The 27,381-nt window shown below is 48.9% G+C and overlaps 1 protein-coding gene across 2 annotated transcripts; it reads left to right on the top strand.

Moving 5' to 3' along the window:
* The first annotated feature begins 1,947 nt into the window (after positions 1–1,947).
* On the top strand, positions 1,948–27,381 carry Lrrc38 (leucine rich repeat containing 38). Of its 2 annotated transcripts, XM_052718123.1 has the most exons (3): positions 1,948–2,746; positions 19,683–19,766; positions 25,298–27,381. In XM_052718123.1, coding segments are annotated over exons 1-3 (729 nt in total). In that variant the 5' UTR covers positions 1,948–2,103; the 3' UTR covers positions 25,300–27,381. The 2 variants fall into 2 exon arrangements, with proteins under 2 accessions (XP_052574083.1, XP_052574082.1); XM_052718122.1 differs by lacking the exon at positions 25,298–27,381 and having other exon boundaries at positions 19,683–20,883.

The following is a 27,381-nucleotide window of genomic DNA, read 5'->3' as shown; positions in this document are numbered from 1 at the left end:
CTTGGTGTCCTTTTTCTAGATAAAAGCCCACCTCTCACCAGGCTAAATTTTAACAGACAACGTCTAGGAAGGCTTCAGAAAGACAAAGGAACCTGACCTATAATTCTGTGGTCAGTAGTAGGCCCAGGATCTGACACCAGGGGAAGGGATGGGGATCTGACTCACAGTGCAGAGCTGCAGCTAGTCAGGGCCCTTGGCAGAAAGACACCTGTACATACTTAGCCCTACACATACAAGGGAGGACAAAATGGCAGCCTGATCAATCAGGTGTCCTGAGACAAAAATGCCCAGAGCTCCAACAGGTCCTGTGGTATTGCTCAGCTCTGGTGAGAACAGTCAGAACAGAACCTGAGGCTTCTTTCTTCAGGGTGCTTTTGCGGACTACAGGGTAGTAGCATGTGCTTATTCTGGCTACCTGCTTTCATCTTCAACAGCACACCACTAGTGTGGCTAAGGCTCCTTCATCTACCCAGATCTTTTCTACCCCATACTGCTTCTTTAAGGGGCAGAGCCCCTGAAACTGGAGATTGTAAGGATATTCTGGGGCCTCCGGAGAGAGTGGGGATACAAGGCAGGGGACTGTAGGTCTGGCTTGGTGGCATGGGTGTGTGCAGGGCAGAAGCTACAGAGGGGGCCCCTCTTAGAACTCACACAAGTGCTATTATCCTCTTGGGCCCCCTGGCTCCATCCCAAAGGCTCGATTGCCTGATCCCTGGCTCAGAGGTACCAACTGGCTTCCAAACTGGAAAAAGAGGTCATCCAACTCCCTTCAAACTGGGAAAAAAATATCCAGACTTAGCTCTGGGACTTGGAATAGCTGGCTCCACCAATCCCCAGCAGAGCCAGAGGCTGGGGCAGGGGCCATGGGGGGGGGGGGACTGTAGTTGACACCTGTTCCCTGAGTTATTTTGGACCAGGGGCTGAGCTTTTCAGCTTCAGGGTACTGGGATTAAAATAGCCACCTGCAGGGCAATCTCCTTGTGGCTCTGTGGGGGCTTTCCCAAGGAAAAGAGTCAAAGCTGGGGTGGGGAGAACAGGAGGTTGGCTTGAGGAATGACAGGGAAGGAATTCTGCCACTGTCTAAGGCCAGCCTCACCTCTGTGGAGCTCTAAACCTTGGCATCTCTCCGACCAGATCACTTTCCTCGGGCATCAAAATGAAGGGCTGAAGGGGAATGGAAGGAGTTGGTAACTCCCAAACTCTGCTTCTGGCCTTCCTCAGTCCTCACAGTGAGTGATGAGATATCAGCTACCCTCCCCATTTCACAGATAGTTCCCCAGGAGTTCAAGGGGTTTAAGAGGCTCTGGTCTCAGGTCAGCCAATTCCCTTCCAAACTGCCCCTGTGCCTCTTGCTTGGGCCTTGCTCAGAGCCACAGTAGTTCCATGCTGGGAGGATAATCAGTTCCGTCCCCAAGCTCAGGACCAGCATGGAAAACGCTGACTGGCCGGGGCCATCTTTCCAGTCACAGCAGGACTCTGGCAGCCCCCCGCCAGGCTCACACCCTCCTCCAGGAGAAGGTGGAACAAAAGCAGGTGGGAGGAAGGAGGGTGGTCGGAGGGAAGCCCAGTCATCCTGGAGCCTAGCCCGTACTCAGTTTCGCAGCCCCAGACGGGGACTTGACAGCCTGCGGGCATTGTCCAGGACTTGGAGACAGAGTGATCTGGGGCCCCTTTGGCAGAGACGAGGGTGGCGCTGCGGGCGCATGCCCCAGACACGCCCTATGAAAATCGCTCCAGGGATCGGTCACCGAACTTAGTCTTGCGCGCCGCTGGCCAGGTCCGTGCGACAGGTCCCACTTCCCCGCCCGAGTGGGGTCTCGCTAGACTCCCTCCGCGATCCCCTCCTATGCCTTGGAATGTTCCAGAGGGTCGGTGTCCTGTGCGGGTGAATTCGGCGCCCAGCGCCTCTCCTTTGCCTCCTCCCTCCCCGCTGCCCGGACACCCCAGGTCGCTCTGTCCCCGCCACACTCTCATCGCTCCCGCGCGCCCGGGAGCAGTCTCCCCGCCCCGCGCCGCTGCCCTAGGGCTCCCGGCGCCCCGCAGCCAGGCCCCCGCTGCGCCTGCTTCGCCCCAAGAGCCGTGTCCGCCAGAGTCCCCGGGGCCATGAGTCTCTGCGCTGTCTCCCGCCGCCCCACCGGTGCCGCTGCGGCGCTGGGGCTCGGTAGCCTCTTGATGCTGCTCGGGCCGGGACGCGCGTGCCCCGCGGGCTGTGCCTGCACCGATCCCCACACCGTGGACTGCCGTGATCGCGGGCTGCCCAGCGTGCCCGATCCCTTCCCCCTGGACGTGCGCAAGCTGCTAGTGGCCGGCAACCGAATCCAGCAGATCCCCGAGGACTTCTTCATCTTCCACGGAGACCTGGTCTATCTGGATTTCAGGAATAACTCGCTGCGCTCGCTGGAGGAGGGCACGTTCAGCGGCTCCGCCAAGCTGGCCTTCCTGGACCTGAGCTACAACAACCTCACCCAGCTGGGCGCCGGCGCCTTCCGCTCGGCGGGGAGGCTGGTCAAGCTGAGTCTGGCCAACAACCACCTGGCCGGTGTGCACGAAGCCGCCTTTGAGAGCCTGGAGTCGCTGCAGGTGCTGGAACTCAACGACAACAACCTGCGCAGCCTCAACGTGGCAGCTTTGGATGCGCTGCCCGCGCTGCGCACTGTGCGCCTGGATGGGAACCCCTGGCTATGCGACTGTGACTTCGCCCACCTCTTCTCATGGATTCAAGAGAACGCATCCAAACTGCCCAAAGGTGAGCCAGAGGGTGGCTGAAAGCCAGGGCTGGGTGGTGTAGGGAAGGAGCTGGGAGAGTCCAGTCCAGTCTGGATGTTGGGGCCTCGCTTTGGGGACTCAGAAGCAAGCCCCCTGAATGAGAATCCCTGTGGATGTAACTACACAAGATCAGCTGCCTGAAAGTCTCCCGGATATGTTGGCAAAGAAAATGCCAAAGATCACATCCGGAACTCTCCCAAGTTTCTCCCTTTTTTCTTCACCTCCTACCCGGATTTAGGACCCGCCTTTTCTCCATCACTGTGGTCCACATCCACTTTGGGAGCTTTTGGGCCCTAGGACAGGTGGGTGTGAGGAATGTACTGGTCCCTTCTAGTGGGAAAACCCAGTGCTGTGTGGGACACCATACCTTTCCCAGAACCCAGAGATGGAGAGGAGCTGGCCAGTCCTGAATGTAGTCTAGCTGCCACAGATTCCAAACTGGTCCAGCTGTTCTCAGATCCCCTTGACTCTTCAGCCCACCTCCGGTGAAGAGAATCCCTGGTGAAGACAAAGGCAGCCTAGATGTGCAAATGTGGGATAGAAACCTTTCGGGTGGGCACCTCCCCTGCTTTCCTGCTGCCCCTCCTGATGGCCCCCACACACCCAAATGGCTGATGGGAACACAAGGGCTCTGGGAACACAGCACAAAAGAAGTAAAGGCAGAGCTGGGAAGTCAGGGAGCCCGGCATTCATTGGGGTGCATGCCAGGACAGGTAATATCCTTACCTTGGGTAGAGTTCACCTTTCTACTCATGAGCCTGTGAGCATTGGCCCAAATTGACCTCCTGAGAGCCTCTAAAGCTTTGGTGAAGTTGGTTGCAGTCCTGTATAGCACACGTTATAAAGGGTGGCATAGCTGTGAACTTACCTTTATTCTTCCCATTGACAACTCAGGAACACTGTTTCTTGGTGTTTCTTGGAATTCCTGTGTTTACTTGTTCATATGACCCACAGGGTCACAGGCACACACCCTGAGCCCTGCTGTCGCTCGTGTGACAAGTGGACACTTTCTCTCCCTAATAGCTCTATTTGTGAACAGTTCTTAAAAGATCTGGCCTGTGAGCTGCAGACTCCCCCAGGTTTGAATGATGCCTTCTCCTGCCTGGCTCCCTAGATCTGCCAGGATATTCTGAATGACAGGAACGTCCTGTCAAAGCCCTCACTGGGGAGAGGGTCACCTTGTCTCTGATTGCCCCATCTTAGTGGACTGCTTGTCAATTACCCACTTGTGTGTCTACCAGGGGGCTCCCATTGTCTTCCAGTTGGGGGCAGGAGGTTGGGTTCTGTTTTCAGTGTTGCCTTGGGTAGCTGGGACCTTGAGTGGACTTTGAATGTTCTTGTGCCTTGGCATCATTGTCTCTTGACTGCTTGGGTTGACCTCTGAGACCTCCACAGAGTCTGAAGTCCGGGGTTTGAGTTTTGCTTTAAGGTCCCGGGGACTCTGAGTAGGTCACTTAAGGTTTTTGAGGGTTCCCTTCTTCATGTGTTGTCAAAATCAAAACACAGTAATGAGGGTGTAACCCTAAAGCAAGGGGAGCTGTTACTCTTCCAACATCCATCATCCATGGGAGAAAATGGACAGCAGGTGGACACATGGGGCTGGAAGAGAATGGACAGGCACTGAACAGAAGACAGTGTAAGGATCCTGGGGAGAGGGAGGGCAGAGAGGGAGACTAGTCTCATCCAGCCAGGAGAGGAGGGACAGCTGGACGACACCTCCTGGGGCACAGAGCCAAGGGCAGCTGCCTACAGAGTGTGGCCAGAACAGTGTCCCCAAAGTGAACCAGAAGCTGGGAGGGTGAAGGAACTGGTTCAGGCTGAGAACTGAGTGTAAGACACAAGTCCTGATCTGGATTCAGTCTTACGATTTGAGATGAGCCCCTGACCTCCCCAAGCCTCAGTTTCCCTGCTTTTGAATTCCAAATATGGACATTGTCCTCCTGCCTGCTGGGAGGCTTAAAAGCCATGTGCTTGATGAAGGGCACAGTGATGCCCAGTGTGCCGTGGATACTCAAGAGGGGTTAATTTCCATACCCTCCTGTATCATACTTGACAGTTCCTCAAACTTTACTTGGCACATGGTAATTGTGTATATTATTGGGGCACATAATGTGATAATTTAATACATGTATGTGATGTATAGCTATCAAATAAGAGAAATTTTCCATTTCTATCCCATTAACCATTGGTCATTTCTTTGGTCTGGCCTCTTGCAAGCTCCTTCTGGCCTTAATACAATATAAATATGTTGATATGGGGACTAGAGATGGCTCCGTTTATAAAGGGCTGCCACACAAGCATGAGGCACACATGTAAAAGTCAGACATGATAGTGTGTATCTGTAATCCCAGGGCTAGGGTGGGATGGGTGAAGACAAATGGATCCCAGAGCTCATTGGCCAGCCAATCTAGCTGTATCAGGGACCTCCAGGCTCAGTGAGAGGCACTCTCTTTAAAAATAATGGTGGAGGGAGGCCAGAGAGATGGCTCAATGGTTAAGAGATCTTACTGCTCTTCCAGAGGATCAGAGTTCAGTTCCCAGAACCCAGGATGTAATTCCCACCTCCAGGGGATCCAACAAGGTCTTCTTGCTTCCCAGGGGACTGCACTCCTGTGGCACACACAGCATCCCTACAGCAGACATGCATAGACATAATTAAAAATAAAAACACATTTTAAAAGGACACTTAAAAATAAGGTGAAGAGCAACTGAGGAAGACACGTGACCTCTGTCCTCCATCCATATGCACATTTCACATGTGCATCTGTACCTGGTTATACATGCACACCACACACACACACACACACACACACACACACACACACAATAATAAATAATTAAATAATATAGCCTGCCTATGCCGTAGAATGCTAGGGTTTATTCCTCCGTAGTATACATTATGTAGCCTCCCTCTGTCCCCCTCCCCCACTCCTTCCCAGTATATGTCTTTCATGAAGGCCAAGGCCAAATATCTAAAGCCCAGCTGGGGCACTGAATGTGTGTGTGTGTGTGTGTGTGTGTGTGTGTGTGTGTGTGTGTGTGTGTGTGTGTGTTTGCAGTGTCAAATGCTCTACTACTGAGTGACATCTCCAGTCCTGCGTGGCTTTTCTGTAACACACTTACCTCATCTGTAAATGATGATACAGTACCCTCGAGGTGAGGTTCCTGGGAGATTTAGAACAGTAGCAATAGGAACTGCATGACTTTTTAAGTGGTGGCGTTGTCCAGACTGCCCCCACTGTGGAGAAGGCACATGTGCAGAGAAGCCACACTCATACAAAGTGTGGCTTTGACTGAAGACGCTTCCTCCTGGCTCCCACCTCCCTAGCCATACTGACCACCAACTTTCTGCCAATGAAAATCAGGCTGCACGGGGTACAAGCTCGAGGCTTTCTAAGAACAAGCTCTGCCTCTCCCCCAGGCCTGTGCAGCTGCCTCTGGGGTTGCTCTCTGTGTCTGTGCACCCTCCTCGTCAGGCCAGAACAGAGCTTTCTCCTTGTGACCTTGACTGCCTCAGCCAGTAGCAAACATGCTCTCTGCCAGGTGAGCCTCCCCTGTGACCACACAGGGATGGGGAGTATTCAGCCCCAAAGCTAATTCCCAGGAGAGGAGGGGGCAGGGAGGGGCAGGACAGGCTCTTCCATTGGGCCTGAGGCCAGAGAAGAAACTGCTCTGCTGGAGGGAGAGGGAGAGGGATGCCAGCACCTCCAGTGGCCAGGTAACAGAAAGCAAAACAAACTAGTGAAAAAAAGGCCAAGCAGACATTCTAGGGTGCTGAATTAGTGTTGAATTTCAGATAAATGATAAATTGCTTCTTAATATAAGTATGTTATTCTTAAAGACATGAGGAACAAATATGCCATACCTATTTAATGTAATACGGCAATTTAGTATTTATATGAAATGTTGTTTGCCTTTTATATGAAATCCAGGCCTAATTGGGCATCCTATATTTTTGTTTTCATTTAATTTGATGTATTATATCATATATATATATATGATATATGGATATGGCATATATGTGGTGACATGTATGTATAAGTGTAAATGTGGAGGTCAATGGACAGCTTTTCAGAGTCTGTTCTCTCTTTCCACTATGTGGATCACAAGAGTAGAACTTAGGTTATCAAGCTTGGTGACAAGCGCCTTTACCCACAGAGCCACCTTGCCATTTCCCATGTTTGATTTGTTTGTTTTTGCAATAGGGTCTTGCTGAGCAGCCTAGGCTGGCCTGGAACTCGTGATTCTCCTGCCTCAGTCCCCCGAGTTCTAGGATGCCAGCGTTCATTTCCATTCCCAGCTCTCTGGCATCCCTACCATGCTGTCTATAGTTATAAACTTCTTTGTCATTTCTACGTCTCTTTTCACTTAATGTCTCTGCCTGGTGGACACCTTCTCCAACAAATTTCCCACCAAGAAACAAAAGCCGTACCATGTGGAGTGGCTGGCATGGGGCTGAACAGTTAGTGGCTGAGACAACCTGGAACTCTGGGGTGTCCCACCCCATGCTCCATTCTTCTGAAAGCCATGGGAAGGGACACTGTCCTTCCCCCTCAGTCCTCAGTTCCTGGGTGATATCAGGCTCCTTCTTCCTTCCAGTCCTAGGTTCTGTACCTGCTCTGGTGGTTCACCATGAGATTCTGGACTCCCAGATAGTGAGGAACAGTGGGTGGCCAGGGCACAGAGCTGATATATCTCTTTAAATAGAAAGTACCCCAGACCCAGAAGCCAGAGAGACTTTGGGTAGAGAGAGATGGAGGTGGGGGGGTGTCAGGAGACCAGGAAGAATCTGGTGATGACACTTTATTAAAGATGCTGTGCTCTTTACAGCTTCACTTTACCAGAGCTTCCTTCATATAGGCCTGGCAGGTGGACAGCATAATCTGAGAGCACCCAGGAGCCTTCTGTGGATCCCTAGGTCCCTAGGTCTTGAACAAGCACCAGGGAAGAAGCCCACGATCGGTGCTGTATGAGTCCCATCTGGGGCTTTCCTGAGCACAGAAACCTGACAACTCCTTCTGGGGAATCCTTGGCTCCCTGGCTCTGTACTTTGCAGCTGAGTGATGGTCTTAGTTAGGTTACTACTGCAGTGATGAAACATCATGACCAAAAGCAACTTGGGGAGGCAAGATTTCGCTTACATTTCCACATCACTGTTCATCTTCAAAGGAAGTCAAGGCAGGAACCTGGAGGCAGAAGCCAATGCAGAGCCTGTGGAGAGTGCTGCTCACTGGCTTGTTCCCCATGGCTTGCTCAGCCTGCTTTCTTATAGAACCCAGGACCACCAGCCCAGGGATGGCACCACCCACAGTGAGCTGGGCCTCCCACGTCAGTCACTAAGTAAGAACATGCCCTATAGGCTTGTCTACAGCCTGATCTTATGGAGGCATTTTCTCAATTGAGGTTCCCTCCTCTCAGATGACTTTAGCTTGTGTCAAGTTGACATAAAAACTATTCAGCATAGTGATGCTGCCTAAATTGCCTACTGTCTCTAGGCCTAAGAATTTTTTTCTGCAATCAAGAATATAGGCATCAGGCCTGGAAGGCTATCTTCAAATAAAAATCTGTGGGTTAAAAAAAGTGCATTCATATGTTTTCTTTTCCTTCCTTTCTTTTCTTTTTATTTATTTCTATTTATTTGGTTTTGTGACAAGGTCTCATAATGTAACTCTGGCTAGCTTGGAACTTGTTATGTGGACCAGGCATGCCTTGAACTCACAGAGATCCATTTGTCTCTGCCTCTTTGGATACCACTATACCTGGCTGTGCAAATCTTTTCATAAGGGTGTGCACGCACTGTGTGCACATGTGCCCAGCAGCCTGGATGCCATCACAGGAAGCCTGTTCCTATGCGGTCCCTAGCCTTGGTCCTGGAGCCATGGTGGGAGATGGTCGCTGGGATTGAGAGATAGAAGCTGGCAGACGTAGGACTGTATGCCTGGCTTTGGAGGGGCAGGGAGCAGGTGGTACAGTCTCCACGAGGCCTGAGAGAGCAGACATTGGGAAAGGTGCCAAGGGGTCTCATCACGGAGGCTGATTTGGCCAGGCCTCTTCTTGTGCCTTCCCTTTCTAGCCGTGGTCATGTCATATGTTCTCAGTGGTCACAGCCCCCAGTACCAGGAAGGAGATGCTTGAGTCCATTGACCTTGACACTTGGAGATGTAAGGTGAGGGCAGGCAGGAGGATCGATATGGCAGAACTACGCAGAAGTGCCTTGGCTCTGCCTAACCCTGGTCTCCACCAGGAAAGTCTCTTAGAGAAGACCCAGCAGATCTGCCTGGAGTGTCCTGGATCTCCAGGGCTGGGAACCCCAGTGGGTACCTCTGTGGGCGAGTCCTTCTATGAGAGGGTGCCATGGCAGACAGGGTGCTTATTCAGCCCCTGGACCATATCACTTAACCCAATTTGCTACCTGGCTCAACTCAGGGCCAGTGGGGGAGGGAGTCCATCCTGAGCCCCAGAAACTGCCTCAATTTTCTGATGTCAAACGGGCTTGCCTTGGGCAAATGAATGGAGATTACTGTCATCTAGATGAAAAAAAAAAAAGCTAAAGCTTGCCTGAAAGTCACACAGTACTTTCTCTTAGACAGCTCCAAGGTGACTCTCTTTTTTTTTTTTCTAAAAATAAAATAAAAGCAGTTTTCTTTTCCTGATTATAAAAGTAACAAGCTTCAGTTATCAGAGAGGAGTGGGGGAGCAGATACATATTACATGATGATAATAAAAATTAAAGACAACCCCCCCAAAGCAAACAAACAACAAAAATAAAACAAAACAAACAAGCAAAACTCCCCAGAAGCTTGAGAGATGGCTCAGCGGCGAAGAGCACCGGCTGCTCTTGCAGAGGACCTGAGTCTAGTTCCCAGCTCACAACCATATGCAGTTCCAGTGGATGCAGTGCCTTCTTCTGGCCCCCAAGTGCATTGCACACTCATGATGCACTTGCATACATGTAGGCAAAAACTCATACACGTAAAATAAAAAATAAGCAACGAGAATCCTTTTACGATTAAAGTTCTATGTTAAAAAAAATTTTTTTTAGATGGCATTATGGTGCACAACTTTAATCCCAGCACCCAGGAGACAGAGATGAATGTAACTCTATGAGATCAAGGCCAGCCTGTTCTACATAATGAGTGCCAGGACAGCCAGGGCTACGTAGTGAGACCCGTCTCAAAAAACCAAAACAAACACCCACACAGAAAAGGAAATGTTAGGCACAAAACCATAAATCCTGTGCTGGCTAGTATTATATCAACTTGACACACAAGTTATAGTCATCTGAAAGGAGGGAATATTGATTGAGAAAATGCCTCCATAAGATCAAGGTATAGGCTATAAGACATTTTCTTATTAATGAATCAATGGGGGGGGGGCCCAGCCCATTGTGGGTGGGGCCATCCCTGGGCTGGTGGTCCTGGGTGCTATAAGAAAGCAGGCTGAGCGAGCCATGGGGAGCAAGCCTGTAAGCAGAACTCCTCCATGGCTTCTGCAGTGGCTCCTGCTTCCAGTTTCCTGCCCTGCTTGAGTTCCTGACCACAGTGCTTTTGAAGATGAACTCTTGTATGGAACCACGAATAAAATAAACCCCTTTCCTCCCCAAGTTGCTTTTGGTTATAGTGTTTCGTCACAGCAACAGCAGCCCTAACTAAGACAAGTCCCGTGCAGTTAGCCACATTTGTGGGGGGACGGGTGATGAAATTTACCGAAGAGGAAGAGGCATGAGGGTGACCAGGGGCTGTCACAGAGTGGGCATGTAATGGGGACAATTCCTGTTTGAGAGGTATAGGAGCTCTGGCTGCATGGTGCCAGGACGCTCCAGGATGAGCCCTTGACCCGATGCTGCGCATACATCCTTCTCTCCATGAAATCAGCTTATTATTTAATCAGACGGAGTGTCTGCTGGCCGAGACAGGGAGGATGATTGGGAACGTTTCCCCTGTGTGATGGTGGATATTTAATGAAAGTGGCAATAGAAAACAAAAGTTAGCACTATAGGAAATTAGAGCCCATGTTCCTCGGCACCCCAGAGCAGGAGCAAGCCTCACAGGGCTCCTTGCACACCTCCTTATGCAGCATTCCTCTGTGGCATGCAATAGCTCCAGCTGAGGCCACAGCACACACACCTTCTCCAGACGTCCAGGGTGGCAGAGAAGAGGTGCCTGGAAAGACGCTAAACAGGGTGTCGGGAGACTTGGGGTCCAGGCCAGAGTCTAGGTGACTGTCCTATTTAGCTTTCTTTCATGATAAACACCATGAAACCACCTTGGGGAGGAAGGGATGGTTGCATCTTACAGGTCAAAGGCAGAGGGCAGGAAGAGTTGGAACTATGGTGAAGGCATTCAGAGTACTAACCCAAGTAGAACAGGACCTGGTACAGGAACCATGGAGGACCACTACTTACTGGCTTGTTTCCAGGCCCACCAGCCTAGGGACAGTACTGAGCACAGTAGGCTGAGTGCTCTCACATCAATTAACAATCAAGAAAGTGCCCCTACACAGATGCCCACACGTGACCGATCTGATAGAGGCAATTCTTCAGTTGTAGTGCCTGCCCTCAAGATTAGCCATCACAGTGGTTTTAAGCAAGTTGTCTGATTTCCCGAGACCCTTCATCTATCATATAAGGGGCAGCTGGGGAAGGAGGGAAGTTCAGGCATAGAAGGTGTCTTCTCACACATCTATCCTTCCACTGTGTGCTGCATGAGGAGACAGAGCTGCTGAAAGCCTGGCTGTGGATGTGAAAGGTCCCAAACTGCAATTTCCCGAGTGTTTTCTTCTTCTTCCTCTTCTTCTTCTTCGTCGTCGTTGTCATCGTTGTTTTGTTTTGTTTTTTGACTTAAAAGTTCTGTGAGGAAGGCAGAGAAGGGGTTTTACCGGCACAGAGTGTACCCCCTTTAGCCCAGTGAGAGGCAAGCAGAAGAGGTAAATTTGTAGGATAGCTTTGTGGGAGAGCAAGCTTCCTCCCTTCCTCCAAGGTGTGGGAGGACAGCCGAGAGTTGTAGCTGCAGGTGAGGGGTGAGTGGGATGGACTGGCTCTACCAAACCCCTTCCCCAAAGTCTACCTTGTCACTAAGGCCTCTGACACTTCCTGAAGACTGACAAGAGCGAGGTCATAGGTCTCGGCTCCTGATTGCACAATACGGTATGCCGCTCAACTGGTGACCAGAGTGATACAAACTCTATTGGTGACATTCTTTTCTACAGTCTGTCAGGTTGATGACGATGAATATGTGACTAGCCAGAGCTGAAGAGATGGCTCAGCTGGTAAGGATAATTGCTGCCGTGCCTGGTGACCTGAGTTTGTGGGACCTCCATGGTGGAAGGAGAGAACTGACCCCTGCTTATTGTCCTCTGACCTCCACAGGTGTATTGTTTCACACACCCTCCGCCCGAAATACAGAAAATAAAATGTAATAAAAATTTTAGCCGGGCGGTGGTGGCACACACCTTTAATCCCAGCACTGAGGAGTCGGGGGGGGGGGGGGGCAGGTGGATCTCCGTGAGTTCGAGGCCAGTCTGGGCTACAAAGTGAGTTCCAGGAAAGGCGCAAAGCTACACAGAGAAATCCTGTCTCGAAAAAAAAAAAAAATAGGAGAAAAAACAATCCTGGAAGCATCTGGGAAAAGAGTAAGAGGATCATGACTCCTCTACCATAAAATTCTCTGCAGCCATTAAATGTGTATTTTTGTGTGTCTTTTAGTGTGATCCGTGTGTGTGTGTGTGTGTGTGTGTGTGTGTGTGTGTGTTATATGCTCGCAGTGAATGCACCCTTGCTAAAACATACATTCAGAGGCCAGAGTGCATCTGACGTCATGCTCTACCTATTTCCTTTAGACAGGGTCTCTCACAGAACCTAGGGCTGGCCTGGCAGCCAGCAAGCCCTAGCCACTCGTCTCTGTCTCCTATGGCACTGGTTTTACCAGGGTGCATGTGGCCATGCCTGCCTTAAAAAAAAATGTTGGTGCTGGGATTACAAGTTCATAAACAGCCTCACCTACCTTCTGAAAAAAAAATATAGACTCTGGAGATTGGAACTTGGCTCGTCACGCTTGCAGAGCAAGCTCATTTAACCATTCAGCCAGCTCTGTAGCTTCCAACGTGTATTTTATTCTATAGTCCCAAGATTCGAGAGGCTGAAGTGGGAGGATCTCTTGATGCCAGGACTTTGATGCCAGCCTGGGAGACAGTGAGACAAACATCTAAGCATGGTATTTGGTGAATGGAAAGATGTTCCCAAAACGGTCACCAAACGTGGTGCTGGAGATATTTCTACCAGACAGATTTGAGAATGTTTACACCTGGAAGAGGACTGAGAAGGGTCTAAACCATGGTGCAACCTGTATTTATGAGTGCTTGCATCTCCCTTCTGTTCGTCTATTGCTGGTGTCTCAGGGTGTCTGCAGGCTTTGCCTAATAAGCGGAATTAGGAAAGCAGAAACCTATCTTTACCAACAGAAGTGCTTAGGAAAGCCTGTGGCCAATCGCCTTGAGAAGCTCTCGGGAGGCCAGAGCTGGAGAAAGGTCCCTCGAGAGGTCTGGGCCCGGCCTGTTCCTTGGCCAGGGGCCTGGCCAGGCTTGAGAGATTAATCTCAATCCGCCATCTGCTGTGTCACTGTCTATTTCTAGGATGGCAGTTTGTCACCCTCACCACTCAGGTGTCAGCTGTGGGGAGAAGTCGTCATTCAAGGGGATGGAGCCTGGGGGTGCGGCTGGGAGGAGGACCCCAGCCACTCACAGGAGCGAGACAGCCACCCCAAGAGAGAAGTAGGCCAGCACAAGATTGAGATGGCTGGTGTGATGAACGAGCAGAAGGAAGAGCCACTACAAGGCAGGAGTGAGGGCGTCACATTAGCTGCCCACTGGAAGTAAGGCTGGGGTTCCTGACACATGCCACCACACCTGGCTTTTTAAAAGTGGACTCTGGGGTTTGAACTCGGGTCCTCATGCTTGCTATCTTATCTCCGCAGCCCCGCACAATTTCAAGGAAGTTGTGCCACAGCACACTCAGCGGTAAGAGGTGATTGCCCTCAGAAAATCGTGGGGGAGATTGAGGGTGGAGACGAGGGAAGTGGGGACTGGTACATAGATGCTGCTGGTAGGGGACTGAATTATGGGCTTCAAAGGTTATGGCTAGGAGAGAGCCAGACTCTCCTGTCATGGTGACTTTGTTTAGAAAGAGACTTTGCAGCTATAATTAGCCTTAAGAATCTAGAGATGAGGCCATCCTTGGTTGAAGAGGGAAGGGGGATTGCCTCACTCCAATGACAATTGTCATAGAAGAGAGGCTGAGAGACATCTGAATGACTGCAACATAGAGCAGAAGATCCTGGAAAGACAAGCTGTGAGAGCATCTCTCTCAGTGTGTCTCTCTGTGTGTGTCTGTCTCTGTCTCTGTCTCTCTGTGTGAGTGTGTGTGTGTGTGTGTGTGTGTGTGTGTGTGTGTGTGTGTGTGTAGACAAGTTCTTATGTTTTGTAGCTCAGGCTAGCCTCAGTCTTGAACTTTCCTGCCTCACCTCAGCCTCCAGAGTGTTGTGATTACAGGCATGCGTCATGATGTCTGACGCTCTACTCTGCTCTGGATTAAACCTTTTTGGTTTGTTATGTGTGTGGTCCTGAGGACTGGACACAGACCTTGCACATGCCAGGCAGGATGAGTTCTGTTCTGAGCTATACCCGCAGACGTTTTGGTTTCTTTTTTTTTTTTTTTTTTTTTTTTTTTTTTTTTTTTTTTAATTTTTTTTTTTTTTTTTTTATTTTATTTTTTTTTTTAAATTTATTTATTATGTATACAGTACTCTGCCTGCATGTATGCCTGCAGGCCAGAAGAGGGCACCAGATCTCATTACGGATGGTTGTGAGCCACCATGTGGTTGCTGGGAATTGAACTCAGGACCTCTGGAAGAACAGCCAGTGCTCTTAACCGCTGAGCCATCTCTCCAGCCCACGTTTTGGTTTCTTAAATTCTGTTCTGAGACATGATCTCTCTATGTAGTTCAGGCTAGCCTCTAACTTTTGGTTCTCCCACCTCAGCTTCCTGAGTACCGAGGTGTGAGCCACCATCACCAACTGCAATTAGCTTGGGTGAACCTGTTTGCGGGTAGTTACTGAGGCAGCTATAAGGAAATAATGCAGGTCCACGACCTGTGCAATTGTCAGCTGGGGCACAGGAGACACAGTCCCCCATTGTTACTCTCAGATACTGGCAGAAGTTCTCCCAGGCTTTTAGAGATCCCCAGTTAGGCAAAACCAGGATTTCTCACTCAACACAGAAAAGAATCTCAGGACTGGCCAGTTTATGAAGCTGGTTGGAGATGTTATTAAAGATATTTTAATATAGGTTCAAGTGTGGGCGTTAGAAGAGAAGGGGACTCAGAAGGACAGACAAGACACACCTGAGAGCATGTGCTCAAAGAGTCATGGAAAATAAGATATAACCAAGTGTGGGCTCTCCAAGGGACAGTGGCACATCTAACAGCAAGATGTCCTGGTTAAGTGCATGTCAACTTGACACAAGCTAGAGTCATCGGAGAAAAAGAAACCTCAATTTAGAAAGTGCCTCCCTCAGATGTGAGCATGCCTTTAGGGCTTTTTCTTGGTTGATGATTGATGGGGGAGGGCCCAGCCTACTCTGGGCAGTGCCACCCCTAGGCTGTATGAGAAAGCAGACTGAGCAAGCCATGGGAAGCAAGCCAGTAAGCAGCATCCCTCCGTGGCCTCTGCTTCAGTTGCTGCCTTTATGTGCCTGCCCTGAGTTCCTGGCCTGGCTTCTCTGATGATGGACTGTAACTTGAAAGCCAAATCTTGAAACTTGAAACCCTTTCCTCCCCAAGCTGTTTTTGGTTAGTGTTTTAGAAACCATACTAGGTGAAGCTGGAGAGATGGTTTAGAGGTTAAGAACACTGGCTGCCCTTGCAGAAGACCTGGGTCTTGTTCCCAGCACCCATGTGTTAGCTCACAACCACCCATCGATCCAGTTCCAGGAGATTTGATGCCCTCTTATGGCCTCCGTAGGCATGGCACATACATGGTACACAGATTTACATGCAGGCAAAACACAAAGAATAAAAATAAATAAAAATCTAAAAAAAAGAAAGAAAAGACATTTTATGTACTTACTATGTTTAAATGGTTGCTAAGACACTTACATGAGATACTCTTCTGTTTGTTTACTTGCTTGAGACAGGATTTCATATAGCACTCAGTATACAGCTGAGCTTGGTCTCGAGCTTCTGATCCTCATGGCTCCACTTCCCAAGTACTGAGAATACAAACACACTTTGAATTGCCCCACTGGCTGGGGTGCTGCTGGCATCTTCTGTAAAGACGATGGGATGGTAAATGTCCGAAAGCCCATGGCTCAAGCCAAGGACAAGAGTCCTATCCCACAGGCCAACAGTCCTGGGGTTGGGGGTTAGGATGCAGCTCAGATGGCAGAGCGCTTGCCTAGCATACAGGAACCTTTGAGTTCAGTCCTCTGCACCAAATAAACTGTGTATGGTGGAACATGTCTGCAGTCCTCTCGCTTCCAGAGGTGGAAGCGGGCGAATTAGAAGTTCAAGGTCATTCTTGGCTACACGTGTGTTCAAGCCTAGTCTGGGCTGCACGAGACTCTGTCTCAAAAACAAAGCCCAAGGTGCACAAAAGACAGACAGTTCAGTGGCTAAGAGAGTGTATTGCTCTTCCAGGAGACCAGAGTTCAATTCCCAGCACCTACATCAGAACTGCCTCTAACTCCAGTTCCAAGTGATCTCTCCCTCTCTCTCTCTCTCTCTCTCTCTCTCTCTCTCTCTCACACACACACACACACACACACACACACACACACACCATGACTTTAAATCAATCAATCAATCAGTCAATCAATCATCAACCACAGCCCTAATTAACTCAATGAACCACACACACAGATGAAGACATGGAACTAGGTGGGGCTCTTGCTGAGAAGAAAGGTTCTGGATGGGGGAATGAGAGCGGGAAGGGTATGTGTGTGAAAACTACTAAGTGCGTTATATACATATATAGAACTGTCCAGCAACAGCAATAAAACCCAAAGCAAAACAGTCCCAGGTTGAGAAACCCAGTCTATGGTAGAATACTGTTAAAGAGGAGAAAACCCCAAAGTCACAGACCCCAACAGTGGAGCCCTGCACCAGTCACAAGTGCTGTTGCAGTTGGCTCCAGGGACAGATCTCCACCCTCTTCTGTCTGGCCCTGTCCATCCAGCCGACTGTCTTTGTCCAGCTCCTCTTGTTTTTCTGGCCTCTGTGAGCTTGGGAAAGCCATTAAGTCAGGGTGTCTTATCACAGCTGAGTGCAGACCCAGCCTCCACTCCTGGTGGGTCGTATGGTGTTTTCCCAAATAAGCCCTTTTCTTCCAGCCACAGAGAAATGTGAAATGACATTTTCTAAAAACGTCGCTTTGTAAAAATGCCAAGGCTAATCTCCAGGCACAAAGAGCAGTGTGGAAATCAGAATTGACTCGAGGAGCCACAGCCTTGGAAGGAGAATGGACTCGGGGGTGCTTGCAATGCGTGTGCATGGCTGAGCTACTGACTAGCTGAACTGTGACCTGCTACAAGCCTGAGGGCTGCATGTTGCCCGTGGCTGTTAGAGCCCATGTTCATGCCCCAGGTAGGACTCTTTTTTCTTGTTTTCAGGGTATCTTTGGCTAGTGGATAGCTATCAAGAGGAGGCAAGCTGACTGATTTTAGCACTGAAGAAATAGATGTCTGCAAAAAAGCCCCATTATGGACATCTTGAAGCTTTTCTAATTGGCCCAAATGCTTTTCAAATGCTCTGAATAAGTAGGGAGAAGTTTTATTTATTTATTTTTTAAAGAATGCTTAATTTTTTTAATCTTCAAGTGTGTGTGTGTGTGTGTGTGTGTGTGTGTGTGTGTGTGCATGAAGAGGTCAGAAGTGGGCATCAGATACCCTGGAGCTGGAATTACAAGCAGTTGGGAGCTATCTGGCACTCATGCTGGGAACCTAACTTATTCCTCTGGAAGAGCAGCAAGTACTCTTAACCACTGAGCTCTCTCTTCAGTTGCATGTTTTACCTTGTTTTTGTTTTCAGACAAGATTCCATGCAGCTCATGCCTGCCCAATCTTCCTGCAAGTTTTAATAGTATAGGCATGCACCATGCCATACTGGGCTAGAAACCAGTGCTCTGTGACATTAGGCAAGCGCTCTGCTACTGAGCTACATCCCAACCCTCAAGTTCTAGCTCCTTAAGAAACAGTCAAGGGCTTGGGGTGATGTAGCTCAAAGGTACTGTGCTTGCCTGCGATGAGCAAGGGCCTGGCTTCTTCTATCCTCAGCACAGGGAGAGAGAGAGAGAGAGAGAGAGAGAGAGAGAGAGAGAGAGAGAGAGAGATGAAAGGTGAAAGGGAAGAAAGGACAGAGAGCAGAGAGGGAGGGAAAGAGGGAGGGTAAAAGAAAGAAAAGAGTAAAAAAGTCCATTGTGAAGACAGACACGGTGTCTCATTCCTGTAATTCCAGCACTTGGGAGGCTGAGGCCAGCGCTTACATAGTGAGTTCCCGATCCACCTCAAATATATAATGAACCTCTGCCTCAAAAATTAACCAAATAGGAGCTGGAGAGATGCCTCAGCAGTTAAAAGCACATAGTGCTTACTCTTTCAGAGGACCTGAGTTCTGTTCCCAGAATCTATGTCAAGCAGTGCTAGATGACCCAATGCCTCTGGCCTCCAAGGGTACCACATGTAAACACACACACACACACACACACACACACACACGCACACACACTGTGACTAGAGGCAGTGGGGTGGACAGAATCAATGTATAGTATATGTATATATAGGAATAGCAAGTCAATTCCATTAATTTATTTTATTTTATTTTATTTTTTATTTTTTGGTTTTTTGAGACAGAGTTTCTCCTTGTAGTTTTGGTGTCTGTCCTGGATCTCACTCTGTAGACCAGGCTGGCCTCGAACTCACAAAGATCCACCTGCCTCTGCCTCCCAAGTGCTAGGATTAAAGGCGTGCGCCACCACCGCCCGGCCAATTCCATTAATTTATATATTAATGTATCAGTAATTATATTATAAACATGCTTTTAATCCCAGAACTTGGGAGGCAGAGGCAGGTGGATCTCTGTGAGTTTGAATACAGTCTGATTTACATAGTGATTTCTAGGCCATCCAGGGCTACATAGTGAGACCCTGCCTAAAACAAAACGAATAAACAAAAAACCCAAAGAGCTCTGGGTCATCTGAATCATTGGGTCTCTAAAGCAGCTACATCGATTTAGGGAGAGGAGAGAGTGTAATATGGTTGCTAGGCAACTGTTCCCATGGAGGAATGCATGGGTGGGGTAGCTGTTTACGTGGAAGGGATGGGCCAGGTCTGAGGGAGGGAGGGAGGGAGGAAGCTCAAATAATCTTGCTCCATTTTCTGTTTCTGAGCTGGAGAAGAAGAGGCACACCAGTAAGAACCCCAAGGGTGGTTTGGGGACACTGGGTTATGAGTGCAATTGCTCTTTGCTGGACACGAGGGCTAATTAACAAAGCTGGAAGAAAGAGAGTTGACCCTCAGATGATATTGGGAAAGGGTTGAGGGTAAGCTCTCTGCAGCTTGGAAACTCTGAAACAGAGAACGAGAGAGGCTTTCCTGAGAATTTGAAGACACCAAAAGTAAGCAAGGATTGATGGTTGCTCAGCTTCCTGCCACAATAATGTCTCCCATTTTCTCCCTGGAGAAAGTACACCTTACAAATCTACCCACAGTTAAAAGGAAGTCTCCAGAGATGAATGCCTGGGTTCCGAAGCCTAGATGTGAATCTGTGAAGTTATGTTACCAAAGGAAGCATTCTGAGGATTCCTCCTGTGAGGTACTGAGGTCACGGGCTGCAGCCTAACCCTCTCTCATTCTACCTGTCTCTCCTCAGGCCTTGATGCCATCCAGTGCTCACTGCCCATGGAGGACCGGAGGGTGGCCCTGCGGGAGCTGTCAGAAGCCAGTTTTAGTGAGTGTAAGTTCAGCCTGTCCCTCACAGACCTATTCATCATCATCTTCTCGGGGGTGGCTGTATCCATCGCCGCCATCATCTCCAGCTTCTTCCTGGCCACTGTGGTACAGTGTTTCCAGAGGTGCACCCCTAACAAGGACACAGATGATGAGGACGATGACGAGGATGACTGAGCCACCTCCTCCTGCTCTTTGCTCTCCTACGCCCAGCTAGTGGTACCTCTCCAAGGGAGACAGAGATGCTGAAGACAGAAGCATCGCATCACTCCAGGCAGTGAAAGGGATGGCGCTTGCCTAGATGCACCTGCTGACAGCCGATCCCAGAGCATAGAATCAGCAGAGTAGAGATGCAGGAAGGATGGAGAGATTCATTCCTGAGCAGAGCCCAACTACCAGGCTTGGGCATTCATGTGTGTGAAGATAATCAAGTCAGGCTTCATGGCTTACAGCTTTACAACCTTCCCAAGCTGAAGTGAGAGCTCACAGCTTCTGACCTCAGAGGTGTTCGTGCCGTTCTGATTACAAGCTGCACTATGGACCATGAATCATCTTCCTCCTAAAAGACAGCAGAGTTCTCAGTGGAGATTCAAGTTCTGCTCATTCTCCATGGAAGCAGGAATTCTTTTCCTCTCTAAAAGGTCCCAGCAGCTTTGGGATGTTAGACCAAGAACAAGCAAATGTACATGCGATAGACAATGTCCATGTCTCCCCTACATTGCTGTGTTAATGCCCAATACCCAATATGATGAATGTGAGTTGATGTGAGATGACCTTGGACCAGCAACACTGAGCTGGGCGGGGGGGCTGAGATACTCTAGTCAGAGGTTCACAAGAAGTTCCTGGGGATATTGTAGGGACCCACTCCTTCAGGGTGTTTTGAAGAGGGCCCTTTGGATATGACTCGGTCATGAGAATGGACTTACTCTGAGTGCAATTAGTGCCCTTAGAATAAGAACTCTGAAGACCTCCCTGCTCCTTCTACTTCTCCAGGTGAGGAGCCAGTGAGGAGAGAGTAGTGATCTGTGAACCGGGAAGTGGTCTCTCACAGGAACTCAGCCGTGTTGGTACACCAGCCTCCAACTTCTAGCCTCCAGAACTGTGAGAAATAAATGTTTGTTATTTATAAACCATCATGTCTGTGTTTTTTTTCCTTTTTTGGTGATAGCAGCTCAAGGAGACACCGTATTTAGATGAAGTGTTACCAAAAACAAAAGCTTGGACTTCGTCAAAGGTGCTGGTAGTCTGCTGGTAAATAGACTGGGAAAAGGTCTGTTAGCGTCACCTGGACTCCAATCCTTATCCTAAGAGGTAATGACTGGCAGAGGACAGACAATCATTGTGTCAAGTTGTGATGGCCACTTTCCCCTCTCATTCTTTCCTCGGTAGTACCAGCAGGGTGTCCCCCTCCAGAATAGCTGAGTCATCTTCTGTGTTGGTATGGTATTAGATTTGTCAGCTGAAGAAGTTTTGGGAAACTCTCCCAGAAACCAGGAGGTCAATAAGCAGGTTGCATTGGACCAAAAAAGCGTCCATTAAACAAAAGAAAACAACAACAAAAATAGATGTGATGCCACATACCTTTAATTCCAGCACTCAGGAGGCAGAAACAGGCAAAACTCTGAGTCTAAGGAAGCAGATAGGGTTCTTTCTATAAGCCCCATAGAGAGTTCCAGGCCAGCCAGTGGGCACACACAGTACATAGTGAAACCCTGTCTTAAAAAACAAAAACAAAACAAAAAACACAACAGTTGGCATGCTGACACATGTGTGTAATCCTAGCCAGCACTCAGGAGGTGAAGGCAGGAGGATTGCCTCAAGTTTCAGGCTAGACCAGGCTACATAGTGCAAATGAGATTCTGTCTCACAAATAAAACAAATGACCAAAGACCTAACATGGGGACTTGGCCTCTGAACAACCTCCGTCGGTGGCATAAGTGGCCTCAGGGTGTGCATGACATTTCTTTGGAACATAGGCTGTGACAGACAGTGTTTTCTGAGGTGAGGAAGTATGAAGCAAACATGTCATGAGCCCCAGTGGGCTAATGCAAGATGACTTACCCTGGCAACACTGAGTGGGGCTGGGGCCCAAGACCTGGACCAGAAGCTCACGAGCAACTGCCAGGGTATTTTAAGGAACCATTAGTGCATTGTTTATAATGTATACCATGAAAGCCAGGTGTGGTGGTCACTCTTATAATCCCAGCACTGGGAAGGTAGAGGCAGGAGGGTCAGGAGTTTACGGACAGTCTGGGCTTCATGGGAGCCTGTCTCAAAAAGACAAAAAGTTAGGGGTTGGAGAGATGGCCCAGCAGTTCAGATTATTTGTTTCTCCTGCAGAGAACCCTGCTTTGGTTCCCAGCACCCACAGAACACCTCACAACCACCTGTAATTCCAGTTCTAGGGGATCCAACACCCGCTTCTGGCCTCCAGGGGCTCCTACATACACATGGTACACATTAGCACACCACATACAAATAAAGAAAGAAAGAAAAATTTTTTTGCTTCCATGATCATTACTGAGCAATTTCTGAGTGCCGGGTTCTGGTTTGCTCTGGACCACATATGCACATCACATTAGAAAGGTAGCTTTTTTTTTTTTTAATACAAGGAAACAAAACTATCCCTGGGAAGCAGTAGAAAACTCAAACAAGGAAATAAAGTAAAGAAAGAAGGAAATAAATGAAGTCCCAGGACAGAGAGTAGCTCATAGGCGGCATTCTAGAGTGGCTGGATGTTGCATGCATCAGGTTCTCCGGAGAAACATGGTGTACAAGAGGAGCCGTATCAAGAGATGAACTGGCTCACATAGAAGTACCACCTAGCTCTGCAGTTGGCAAGGTGGAGACAGGAGAATTGATGCTGCAGCTCAAGGCCAGGGCAGTAGAAGACCCAGTTCAGCAGTCAGGGAGAGTGAATTTCTCTTCGGCTGCCTTTGTGATTTACTCGGGCCCTGAACGGGTTAGATGATACTCACATCGTGTTGTTCATTCACTCTCTTCAAGTGTTGATTTTGTCCAGAAATGGCTGCAATAGACACACTTAGAACTAAGCAAATATCTGAGCACCTTGTAGCCCAGTCAACTGGACACATGAAACTAACCACCACCTCCCAGAACGCTTCTGATTGGGTGGCTTCAAGCTGAATCCCACTTTCCCTTCTCTCTTCCTAACCTCCCTTTCCCCTTCCGTTTCTTCTAGTCTCTCGCTATACTTCTCCACCCTCGGTGCAACTCTTGACACCTTGGTAAAACTCTCAATCTCCCATCTGCCTTCCAGCTTTATGGGCTTATGCAGAGGGGCTGACTTCTCACAGGGGCTGGGTAGATACATAAGTAAGCAGCATCTATCTGGTTTCCAAGGCAACCTCAGCACCTTAGTTGGCTCTGACCCTTGAAGCAGGTAGACTTCTGCTGAGTAGACCAAATAGGCCAAGTGAAGTTGATAGTCGTTAGGTGTTGCTTGAATTCCTGTTTGTACATCACAGATATCAGTGAGCCTTTAACTGGGGAGAGTGAGCAGGAAAGGGCTTTGTTGCATTTAGGAACAATGTAATGGTCTCCTCTTTGGTGTCTAGGGCACATCCTGCTGGTCCTTAAGCTGTGATGCTTCTCTAAGGGAAGGTTCCCTTCCCTGAGAGATAAGTAAACAACATCCACCAACGATAAACTGAGGTAGGAGGTACAAAGCTCACCCAGGTGAACCAAAGAGTTCAGAAGGCTTCTTTACAGAGCGATGGATGAGGGGTTACTGGTGGGAGCGTGGGTGGCCTTAAAGCAGCCACACTGCAAGTCTGCACCCCGCGGGGCTGATGGCTTCCCCATAGTTGTGTAGCTAGAGTTCTGCCCCTCATCCCTCCCCACCTACATCCTCTGCCGAGACCTTGAGGTCATGTTCAATAAGAACAGAATCAGAGCATATAACTGGTTTCGAGGGTGGATGGAGACTCAAGTGAGCATCCCAGAACCCTCCCTGCCTGCTCCTTCTGTGAGAAAATGTCAATAGTCAGCAAAGCCCAGCTGTGATTTTCTTTTGCGACTGGGTCCAGCAGAACTCCTGAAGATGGCAGCAGTTTAGTTCAGAGGAGAGTCCTGTACAACTGGGGTCTCAGACTTGCCCCACCTCCTTCGTCTCTCTAGTCACTCACACCCTTCGACGCTCTACCTCCTCAGGTTCCTTGCACAGCCCCAACTTGTCCCAGCAGTGGGTGGGAGGCTTCTGCCTGAGTCTGCTCTGTCTCCTCTGTCCCTAGATCATTGTTCCCTCTCAGCATCCAGGTCTCACCTCAATGTTACCATATTAGAGAGGCCTCTCCTGCCCTGCTCAGCCCGGGAAAACCCTGACTTGCCACCCTCTGTGGATGACTCACTTGGGTGTCAACTTGCCCAGGCAAAAGGATACCCAAGTATCTGATAAAGTATCCTATCTGGGTGTGTCTAAGATGGGTACCTGGGCAGAGTCAGTGCATGATCACCCACCTGCAGTGTGGACAAGTCCAGCACATCGCTGAGGGTCCAAAGAAAACAAAAGGACAGAGACAAGATGGGTCCATTCTTTGCCTTTTGGAGCTGTGGATCTCATCTTCTACCCTTGAACATAGTGTTCTCCAGCCTTCGGACTCCTTTGACTCGCACTGTTGGCTCCTGAGTTTCAGGTCTTTGGACATGGATGAAGACATCGGCTTCTCTGGAACTCCGGTTTTTAGATAATAAATGGTGGGACTTAGCATCCATAATTGAGTGAGTCATTTCCCTTAGGAAACCCCCTTGATATATCGTCATACATATACATATGCATGTGCATATATATGTATGTGTATGTAAGTATGTGTGCATGTCTGGTTTCTCTGAAGAACTCTAATCCCCTCTTATGCAACCTATTTGGTTCTCTAGGTTGCACTCATGGTTGTCAGCTGGGATGTACCTGCTTGTGCAGTTCTTCTGGACTGTATCATAAACTGCAGGAATAAAGTCCATGATTATTCTTCTCACTATACATGCCCAGGGCAGACCTGCCTTGAACTTGGCATGATCCTAATAAATATTTGTAAAGTCAATGGACGGAGGACTGATAGATGGGTGGGTGAGTGAGTAGACGGATGAAGTATGGGTAGAGGGGTGGATTGCACATTGATTCATGAAAATGGGTGGGTGGGTGAATGGGAAGGTGTTTTATATGGATGGATGAGTAGGTGAAAGGATAGATAAATGGGTGGTTGTCACATGGTTGGGTGAATAGATAAGCAGGTATGTGGCCAGGTGGATGGAAGGACCAAAGGATGAGCGAATACATGGGTGAGTACACGTCCATCCAGGTGGACGGATAGGTAGACGGGAGGATACTGGGGGAATACATGGGTGAGTGGGAAATTGGTAGGCTGCTCATGCATGATGACTAGATAGCTGAGTGGGTGAATAGGAGAGTAGATTGTAGATAGAAGATTGTGGGTAGGTGGATGGGATGAATGGACAGGTGGGTGAATGGGCGATATGTGACTGAACAGGCAGATGACCAACAAATTTCCTTTCTTTTTCAAGGATTTGAAAGCTACCCATACCCTGTGAGGAATCAGCCAAGAAGACCAGTGCTGTGCACGTGAAAGGAAAAGCCCTCTTTGCCTTGCAGAAGACCAAGGACCGAGCTCAGGACTGCCGCGAGGTTAGGAGCTGTGTGAGTGCCCCTGTCCTGAGAACTTGCCCATCTCTACTGTAGCTCAGACTGATGATTAGGGATGTGATTTCAGACTTCACCAGGGCCCTTCCCTTCAAAGCAGGGACAACAAGGTCCTGGGTCACACTGCTAGGACACATTAGGCCAGCCCCGTCTGCCTGGCACAAACAGCCTCGGCATCGTGACCGTGCTGAGTGATTTTCATTTGTGACCATCTGACCCCTAATTACTTCTGTTAATTACTTGGACAGATTTTCTTCACAAAAAGAGCTTAAGACCCAGGGAAGTAGGAAGGGATGTCCTTCATCTGTCCTTGTCCACCACCTGCTCCCAACGAGACTATGGGTTCAGGTTATTTGGTTTCCCAGGGATTTATTCTCTCATTGACTCTGTGTCGACACCGAGGCCAGCCTGTCATTTTGATGGGTCCCCTTAAGAGCTAATTCTTTAGCTAATCCCATGTCTTCTAAAGTGACCGATTGCTTACTGGGGGAACAAGTGTGACAGTGGGAAGGGGGGGCCAGAGGGAGAGGGACAAAGCTCCTTGTCATCTGTCCAACATGGCATTAACCTCTTCAGTTCTTTGTGATCCCCTCCCCGTTCCTCATCCAAGGAAAGGCCAATATGGAGCAGCCCTGCCCACGGACAGGTCAGCGGGGTGTGAAACCTGCGCTTCACCGGCTGTGGGGTGCAAGCTTGTAATCCCAGCTTTGGGGACGATGAAGAATGATGATTGCCATGAATTCTAGGCCAGCCTAAGCTACAGAGTGACACGCTGTCTCAAAAAAAAACAAAGCGAAACATCTCAAACAACACCATACATACAAAAAAGAGGACTGTCAAGTTGGCTCAGCAGGTAAAGACGCTTGCTGCCAAGACTGATGACTTGAGTTCGATCCCTAGAAGCCTGAAATTTGTCCTCTAACTTCCACATGAGTACTAGACACACCACACACACACACACACACACACACACACACACACACACACACACACACAAAACCACCAGCCCGGGCTGTTATTCAACAAGTGCTAAGCAGTTCCGAACCATCCTGGACAAGACTGGAGAGATGGCTCAGCACTCAGCAGTCAAGAACACTTGCTACCAGAGTGGGTTCTGGACAGCCAAGGCGACAGAGAAATCCTGTCTTGAAAAATCAAAACAAAACAAACAAGCAAAAGGAGAACACTTGCTGCTCTTGCAGAGGACCTGGGTTCAACACCCACCATCCACATGGTAGCTCCCAACCACCTGTAATTCCATTTTCAGGAGATCTGATGCCCTCTTCTGGCTTCTTAGGGCACAGGCACACATATGGTACACATACACGCAGACCAAACTCTCATTCACCTAAAATATTTGTTTTAAGGTTATCTTACCTGTGTGTGGTGGCACATGCTTTTAATGCTAGCAATGACTCAGGAGGTAGAGGCCAATGGATCACTGTGAGTTAGAAGCTAGCCTGGCTTACATAGCAAATTCCAGGCCAGCCAGTGCTATATGAAGAGACCTGTCTCAAAAATAACAACAAAACAAAACAACAATGACAAAAAGTTATCCTGGACAAGAGCGAAATCCTAATGTAGACATAAATACAATAATAGAAGAATACTGTCTTCACCTTAATAAACTTCAACTTCTGCTTTATTATAAATAGGCATCCGCCAGGTAACTGCGAGGTCACAGAAGTGATAAAAGTAACTGATACAAGCCAGAAGTCATGGTGGTGTCTGGCGACCTCCTTCTACAGACACTGGGAGGGGCCCTTAACCCTGAGTGTTCTGCAGCTCCCACCAAGTACCCTCTCCAGCTCTGACCCCACGATGACTCCAGCTCTGGGCTCTTGTCCTAATTTTTCCTATCATCCTGAATGCTTATCTGGTCTTCTTCTCTGTTGGGAAACTGCTGTTGGGTGAATGAATGGACGGGTGGAGATATCTATCTATCTAT

The sequence above is a fragment of the Peromyscus californicus genome, unplaced genomic scaffold (assembly GCF_007827085.1).
Source record: "Peromyscus californicus insignis strain IS unplaced genomic scaffold, ASM782708v3 Scaffold_5__1_contigs__length_169319896, whole genome shotgun sequence".
In the NCBI taxonomy this organism is placed as follows: Eukaryota; Metazoa; Chordata; class Mammalia; order Rodentia; family Cricetidae; genus Peromyscus; species Peromyscus californicus.
This window is presented reverse-complemented; position numbering and strand designations above follow the sequence as displayed.